The sequence below is a fragment of the Glandiceps talaboti genome, chromosome 17 (genome assembly GCF_964340395.1).
Source record: "Glandiceps talaboti chromosome 17, keGlaTala1.1, whole genome shotgun sequence".
NCBI lineage: Eukaryota > Metazoa > Hemichordata > Enteropneusta > Spengelidae > Glandiceps > Glandiceps talaboti.
The window spans coordinates 11,120,516-11,129,241 of NC_135565.1; the positions used below are offsets into that span (position 1 = coordinate 11,120,516).

The window sequence follows — 8,726 nt, forward strand, 5'->3', positions numbered from 1 at the left end:
GAAATACTGTATATTGTGAATGGAGGCTTATGTCATAGTTTTGCAATAAATCCACTATTCACAATGTGAAAAACTAATCAATTAGGTTGAATATATACGTTTAATGCAAAATATAATATATTAAAGACAATGGGGGTAAAATTAATTACATTGTATGCTTGTAAATGACTGTCTTAATGGTTCACAATAGTTATTAATTGTATATACATGTAGCTCACAATGTGTAGAACAGAACAGTATGGATTCCAGGCTACAAATAGCCATGCTATACTGTAGAACAGGACAGTATGGATTCCAGGCTACAAATAGCCATGCTATACTGTAGAACAGGACAGTATGGATTCCAGGCTACAAATAGCCATGCTATACTGTTGAACAGGACAGTATGGATTCCAGGCTACAAATAGCCATACTATACTGTAGAACAGGACAGTATGGATCCCAGGCTACAAATAGCCATGTTATACTGTAGAACAGGACAGTATGGATTCCAGGCTACAAATAGCCATGCTATACTGTAGAACAGGACAGTATGGATTCCAGGCTACAAATAGCCATACTATACTGTAGAACAGGACAGTATGGATTCCAGGCTACAAATAATGCTATACTGTAGAACAGGACAGTATGGATTCCAGGCTACAAATAGCCATGTTATACTGTAGAACAGGACAGTATGGATTCCAGGCTACAAATAGCCATGCTATACTGTAGAACAGGACAGTATGGATCCCAGGCTACAAATAGCCATGCTATACTGTAGAACAGGACAGTATGGATTCCAAGCTACAAATAGCCATGCTACACTGTAGAACAGGACAGTATGGATCCCAGGCTACAAATAGCCATGCTATACTGTAGAACAGGACAGTATGGATTCCAGGCTACAAATAGCCATACTATACTGTAGAACAGGACAGTATGGATTCCAGGCTACAAATAGCCATGTTATACTGTAGAACAGGACAGTGTGGATTCCACCAGGCTACAAATAGCTATGCTACACTGTAGAACAGGACAGTATGGATTCCAGGCTAAACTGTCGAACAGTACACTACACACTACATGCAGATATTCCATACAAAATTACAGTTTTTAATGTAATTTATCGGAAGACCTTGGATGTATTTCCCTAATTCCTTTAATTTCCAACGAGGCAGTCAATTAACGTGATTTAATAGAGCTATACATATTAAATAGTAATTTAGACTGTCTGCAATTTGCAAAGCTGGACTTTGATTTGTGTCAACTCTACTTCTCTGTGTACCATTCACAACTAAACCAAGAAGTACTAGTAGTACTCGTAAACTGTGGACAGGAATTTCCAACAGAGGTGAACTAGAGGGCAAGTATGACTGCAGTGGTACGTGCTGACCTCAAGTTGACCCCCTATAAAATGGCCCACATATATTGACAGGTTTATAGCCGAACTGGTTTATATTGATTGGTTGGCATACATGAAAGAAAGCAAACATGTACTTGTTCAAACCTTTAATGATTAAGTATAGCATTAAAGATTTACCTGACCTTGAGATCTGGAGTACATTTTATGTTTATAATAAGAGTGAAATATTTTTTACAGACTAGGAAGATATCAACTGAATTCTCCTCGTTGGTGCTTTTCTTAGCTATTTACTAATGACACTAGCCAGGAAAGGAGTGTACATGACAAAAAAAATCATTCACTAAAGTCTATTAAACTTTTTTTTTCTATCTGTGTATGAGTTTTGTAATGAGCTGTTTGTTCCATTTTTAGCTTAAAAAAATAAATGTATTTTCGCAAACCTTGAAACTTCATGTGTGAATACATTTTAATCTCCAAATGGACTGTTTATCATTATGGTAATTGAAGCTGAAGTTTCCATCAGAGAAATGGTGTGTCTACTTATACATGTATATGTATCCATTGACATAAATTTTGTGTACTAAAAGTGTCTGGTATTTTTCTTTGCTATGAAAGCAAAATGTGTATACTTTGGAAATGTCACTATAGTTAATCTAGAAATGGAGTCCTAAGACTTGAAATGGGAGATAGATTTTCATCAAAAGTGAAGTTGATTAAAAACCGTTGTCATCATCTCATTTTTAATACGTAAATTTTATTCGTGAGTGTCATATGGGTTTTCATGTCGATTTAATTCTCGCTAAATTAACACACGTCACAACCGGGTAAGTAATTAATAGATTTTGAAAATGTGGAATTGGAACAATTGATGTCACATCAGATAGTAGATTGACCTGATGTTCATTACTTTTAGGTGACATTTATGATGAAATGTGTGATATCCTGTGGTTTTTTTTTGGAAAGTGACAAAGTATATCCTGTTTTTTACAAAATCGTGAAATGTTGATGAAATTGATACAGTGATTGATATGATATCTATTGAATTACGTTATTGCATGTCTGCATGTTTTAGCCCACGCAGTATATAACACTAATACGGGGTTAATTGATTTACTGTGGATGATAGGCCTACAAATGTTATATAAATAAAACATATAAAGGTGAAACTAAAAATATATAGTTAGTTAATGCTCTGTCATGTGAGTTTGGAGGGGTGTTTGGATTGGGGGAGGGTGTCTGTTTGACGAGTAGGGTTGCTCTATACAATATTGGTACTAATTGAGTTCAAAAATGGTTTGGATTTTTTGACTGGTTTCACATCTGATTTTCTTTTTCAATAAGTACAACTCTATTTGGTACAATATCTCAGATGTGAAGTCAGTTTTTGGGATGGAGATGGGTGGGGATGGGGAAATCTTAGTATGGTAGTATGATTTCTGTAAAAAGATGTTGGGGAATTGGAACTTGTACATGTATGTATGTATAATTGAGTAGATGTCAAGTCATTGTAATTGGGGATGGGGGTGGAGTGGGTGGGGTGAAGGGGTTGTCTTAGTGTGACACTCGAGTTTTCGTACATGATATTGAGGAATTGGAACTTGTACATGTGCATGTATGTACAACTAAGTAGATAGCAAGTCATTGTAATTGGGGGTGGGGGTGGGGTGGGGGTGTGACACTAGCATTTCCGTATACAATATTGGCCAATTGTCATTTGTACGGCCTATCAGATATTTTATCTTTGCCATACAGATTTGAATTCACAGCAGAGACTGATCCCAGATGAAAGCAAGTAATGTGAGCTATGTATGTTATGTTATCTTGTCTGTCTGTCCATCTGCTCCTGTCTACAGTTGGTAAAAAGTTGAGGTCAATGCCAAGGCTGACAAGACACATATACATTTCTGTTATCTGTGTTATCTAAACACACATTAAACTCTAGATAGTATGTCAGTGTTATGTTGTTGTCTGAAGTGAGATCTAGAACTCTCAGTCAAATAATATTGGCTTAGATTTGACAATCACCTTTGCTGTACAATTTGATAAGAGCTTTAGGATGTGTGAATGCCTACATGTATGTTTACCTGGTTTAGGTTGAAGTGTTTATCTTTACTCAAGACACTAATTCACATTTGAAACCAATAGGCTAAAAATCTTCTCTCTTTTTTGTATTTAATAATATTTTGATTTGGCTTATTACAAAGATAACGATACATCTCTTTTTCGTAAATGGAAATTTTAGACAAAATTTCCTTATTAAAGTTATCAATTTCAAAAACTTTCTTTCTTAATAGGTGCATTTACTGTGCTTTTACTAACTACAATTTGAAACTCTACAATCTACATTGTATATATTCTGCAAGTATTTTTTTTGTATGCCATCAAATCTGGGTGTTTTGTAAACTTTGAAATATAAATAATAATGCTTAGCAACAAGAATAACAAATTTCAGTAATAACAGTTGTTCATCACCCAGGATGATTTATCTAACATTTGGAATGTTAATAAGTCCAGTTTTCCTTTAAAAATCATATTCCAAAGTAGAGGTGTGTATATGTATATACTGAAATGTGTGTATGGGGGGGGGGGTGTGTGTGTGTGGAAATATAGGATATCATATGTTAATGTCCATGTGTACCTTTGTTCAGGTTGAACTATTTCTCATTACTCAGATACTAATTTCCATTTGAAACCAATGTACTAAAAATCATATTCCAGTGCAGGCCTATAGGCTACATCCAAACAAGGAGGGGTGTGGAGGGGGATAAATTCTATAAAACAGAGGGCTGAGAATCATACTAAAGAGAGTAAACTAAGTGAAAGATAATTTTGTTGGTCATTTCTTAGACTTTGTATAAATCAACATATTGTGTATATTTTATGTTCTAAATCTTGTATACCATACTGTTTAATTCTAGTCAGGGGGAGAACTTTGATGCGATATTGAATAACACAAAATGATGAATATTTGATTTGTTATGAAACTGATCAGTTTGAAATGGAGTGAACTGTGACAAATGAGCCTGAAGCTGTAATTGGAAATGAAATGTACATGTCAGATTCATGTTATTCCCCAATATTTTTCTTCTTCCAGCCAAGGAAAACATGAGTGACCTAAGGGGTCTTTAGTCACTATGAGTCAATGGCCTTGTAGTGACAACCCTTAGGTCACAAGTATTTTCCGTCTGAGTGAAGAAAATTATTGGAGATTAATAATATAATTACACCATCGCCAGTAATATTTTTTTCAAAATTGGGGAAAGTAATGGTAATTTTGAGCGTTTTGACTCATATTTCGAACCAATTATTTAGGAATGCGTTGTCGTGATGTAGATCGACCAGAGTATATATTCCATTGTTTTTTGTTGAACATGAATAGAGCATGCATGTAATGTGTTTAATTTATCAACTTGGTTGATGTTACACGTACGTCAACTACGTACTTTACTACAAATTGATGATTTTATACCGTAAAGGTTAACGCTACTAATTCCAAGGGAGTAATTTATAGAAGCCATGATTAAACAGCTGAAACCTGCAGGGCTACTTTCAAGGTTTCACTGATGTTGTTGTTGTTATTCTTGATTCAAAGTTGATTGCTTGTCTGATCTTTAAAAAAGTTGTCATGACAACATGTTGTTAGTAAGACTTAGAGAGTATCACGTAAGACAACCAGATTTTGATTGTAGGCTACACTGTGTACAGGTACATAACTGTATAATGGATGAATTATGGAAACGTTCATAAATTTGCGAAACAGACAAAAGCGATTTTAGTGTGAACCCGTTAGTACATGTTGTATATTGCAGTCGATCCAGCAAGTATATACATGTATGTACTAAAATTAGAAATTATATATATATATAGAATGAGTTATTGCTGTGAAATTAAAAATTTGCTATGTCAATTTGTGCATTGAAATAAAAAATGTAATTTTTGGTTGAAATGAGTCGCTAGCTACATAGAGAGAAACGTATGCCATCTGTGAATATATACATGTACATAGTTCACTCCTCATTTGAGATGATTCATTAAGAGCTCTTAGACTACTAGCTTCTAGAAAGATGTTTAGTTTTCATCGTACTTCAGAGCTGGGAATAGTACTTCTCACTAGAGAACATTAGGTTGTCTATTAGCACTTTGTACTATTTCAGTGTTTTTGCTAAGGTCTGGGTAACCAAACGATGATTGAAGTCATTAGAGGTGAGTGGGGGAGTACATCAAAATGTTGACAAGTTGTGAGGTGAAAATGATGGACGTACTCAACTCAACGTAAAATCTTCAGGTGATCTTTATTAATACCAACATTTCGGCAATACACAAATTACCTTCTTCAGGGTAAAACAAACTACATTGCGTGGTGGTGTCTGTGGATGGTAGCCTGAATGGCTACACAATTTGTATACAATACATTCAATAATAGTGATGATAAAGTTGCTTTTTTTTAGAATCTAGTTTTTGAAGTGACTAATTAGCTTTCATTGAATCTCTCAGAGTCAGACGTCATCAGCGCAATGATGTTAATTCATTTGGTCAGGTGACCTCCTTGTGGAGAGATTTAACGAAAGCTATGTAGTCTGTTTCAAAAGTAGATTCCAAACGAGAGTAACTCAATCAGTACTATGGTAAATAATTAAGTCAAGTATCTTTTTCTACTCTACAATACGTGTGCTGAATTTATCAAATCTGTGTTCAGACGTTGACATATTATAATCATATCAAGTAAAAGCTGTAGCCATATGGATGAGGATTGGATATTTATTTTGGATTTTTTAATAAAATAAAAGTTAAAAAAAATTATCGTGGCATTCTACTTAAAAAATCAATGTGAAACAACATGGACAAAATCTGCCTTTGTAACTCAATACTTTGCAAGAATTTGTACATATATTTCTTACGATAACAAAGATTTTACACGTTTATTAAAATCTTTTGCAATTTATTGAGTTTAATACAAACAAGGACTTGGCATATGTTGTTTCGCATTGATTTTACAAGTAGTAAGTCATGATAAAATTGTTTTATTAATTAAAAAATCCGAAATCCTCATCCATATGACCACTTTAATAACGTATCGGATGTTACAAATCACAGACGTGCAAGTACATGTACAGTAAAGCTCACAAGTTTGACAGATTTTCAACTCCTACACGATAAATTACAACATTAGAGATGATATCACTACACTTTGACAATGGTAGATTACAAAGGTCACAAGTAGGCCATCTAAAATGATAGCCAACTTTTGTTGTTGTCAAAATGAGAAAAAACTGGCATTTCACATGATAAGAGATACAAGAACACCGACGTTTGCTGCGTCACGTCACATCACATCACGTCACGTATTTGAACTTGTGAGCATCAATGGCACACGTCAAGTTGGCTTTGAGGAGGACACACTGCAAGTCACACAAAGTACCATTAAAAAGTTAAATTCCAAAGGGGGAAAAAAAAACCAGCCTTTGAATTTTGATGAATTTTATGGCTGAAGTATGCTACGTGTATATAAATTATGTACATATTGAACCACTGGTGACCTAAATGGAGACGGGTACGTCACACATTTTAATGACATCATAGGTCAGTGTGATGTAGGGCCATGTGATCTATTTAGCCATTGTCCCATGTATCACCCCATCGCTCAGTACAATGACTTAATTCATATCACTGTGAATGAAAGGTACACGTGACACATATATTGTAACGTATACTGTGATTGGCCTGATTTAACATCATGGAATTTGATTAATAAGGGCTATCAACTATTCCTGAATTTTTTATAAATAACTTGAGAAGAGAATGTTTGTTGATTCTGTACATTCACTCAATGGAATCCAAACTATTCGTAAACAGAACACTCACAGAAATATGCTTGTCTCAGTGGTACTGAGGAGGTAAAACAAAAGATTATTATACTATGGCCTATTGAGGGCGCCATACACATTTTCTGTTGGTGTCGAATCTCGCGCAAACGATGGCTGTACATTGAAATAAGCAGTGTGGATTTAAACCATGAATTTTGATGCTAAAAGTGCTTAAATGAAAGTGTTTATGTTCAAATGCCCGTATATATATATATATACTGTTTGATAAATTGTAGTGAACTTTTCTTATTTATTTCTGTTACAGATTTTCCCAGTGTAGCATGTAGGATATGTGGTGACAAGTCATCAGGGGTGCATTATGGGATCATTTCTTGTGAAGGCTGTAAGGTAAGAAAGATATATTTTGAAAAGTTGGAATGGTTAACATTACTGCCCAAATTTTGACTTGGATAGGATACTATGTTTTCTTGTAGGCAATACAATGTTCTCTCTCAAAAGTTAATTTTTCTGAAACATTGAGGCATTTTTTTTTTTTTTTTTTTTTTTTTTTTTTGAGTGTGCAATAAAAGATATATTGTTTGCTGTATGGGTTAACTAAATTCACTACCATGATTAAAAAATTAACTTTCAAATACGTGTATTGTATATTTAAAGGAGGTGCTAGCCACCAGTTTGGTTGTCAGTCATTGAGCATTTCAATGTTCTAATCTTGTATAATTAAGTCAAATGAATAGTATAGGCTTTTCAGTAATAGTAACAAACAAGCCTCAATCCGATCATGTTTTGTCCAAAATATTATATACCATATGCATAAATATCAACTTTCTGTAAGAACACATGCATTCCACAGACATTCACACGTCCACACATACCAAATTTATTACCAAAATCACCAGCTGCTCATTGTGATCATGAATTTTCATAGAGAAATTATTGAAATTCTTCACTTTATGCATTCAAGTTGGACGATAATCCCTATGAAGTTAAGGGACCGTTTATTCCCCTGTATCGCATTTAAAAAAAAAAATCTTTATTCTTCTAGGGATTTTTTCGCCGATGTCTTCGTAGACAGAAAGAGTATGTATGTATTCGTGGCGGCAAGTGTGAAGTTGACAGGACTAAACGGAATCGGTGCCCATCGTGTCGTTACAAAAAATGTATAGAACTTGGAATGTCCAAGGATGGTAAGTGGGTTAACTTTATTTTTGCATGAAATAACGGATGGGGGTTTAATTCTTCACGTGCCCAAAAGTCAAAATACACAAGTTTTACTATCCTCATTATTGGAAATACTATTTGATCAGAATCAGTATGCCGTCTAATGATAGCCAAATTTTGTTGTTGTGAGTCAAAATGAGAAAAACTGGGATTTCTTGTTAGTCACCACAACATAGTAAGAGATAGGGGAACACCAAATTGTGGTGTGTCACTAGAAATTGTGTGCGTCAGTGGTGCATCAAATTGGGCACAAAGGTCAGAATGTTTTCATTTGAAATTTTAAGCATTTTCTCATTTCTCTGGAAAGTGCAGTGAACCTACTGTTGATCACTGCTAGA

At 34.6% G+C, this 8,726-nt stretch overlaps 1 protein-coding gene across 1 annotated transcript in view; it reads left to right on the top strand.

Moving 5' to 3' along the window:
- The window catches only part of LOC144447919 (retinoic acid receptor gamma-like), a 55,259-nt gene that overhangs the window by 38,259 nt on the left and 8,274 nt on the right, over positions 1–8,726 (top strand). Inside the window, exons 2-3 of the mRNA XM_078138016.1 lie at positions 7,475–7,557; positions 8,213–8,354. Of these exons, the coding sequence (XP_077994142.1) occupies positions 7,475–7,557; positions 8,213–8,354 (225 nt within the window). The remainder of the gene's footprint in view (positions 1–7,474; positions 7,558–8,212; positions 8,355–8,726) is intronic.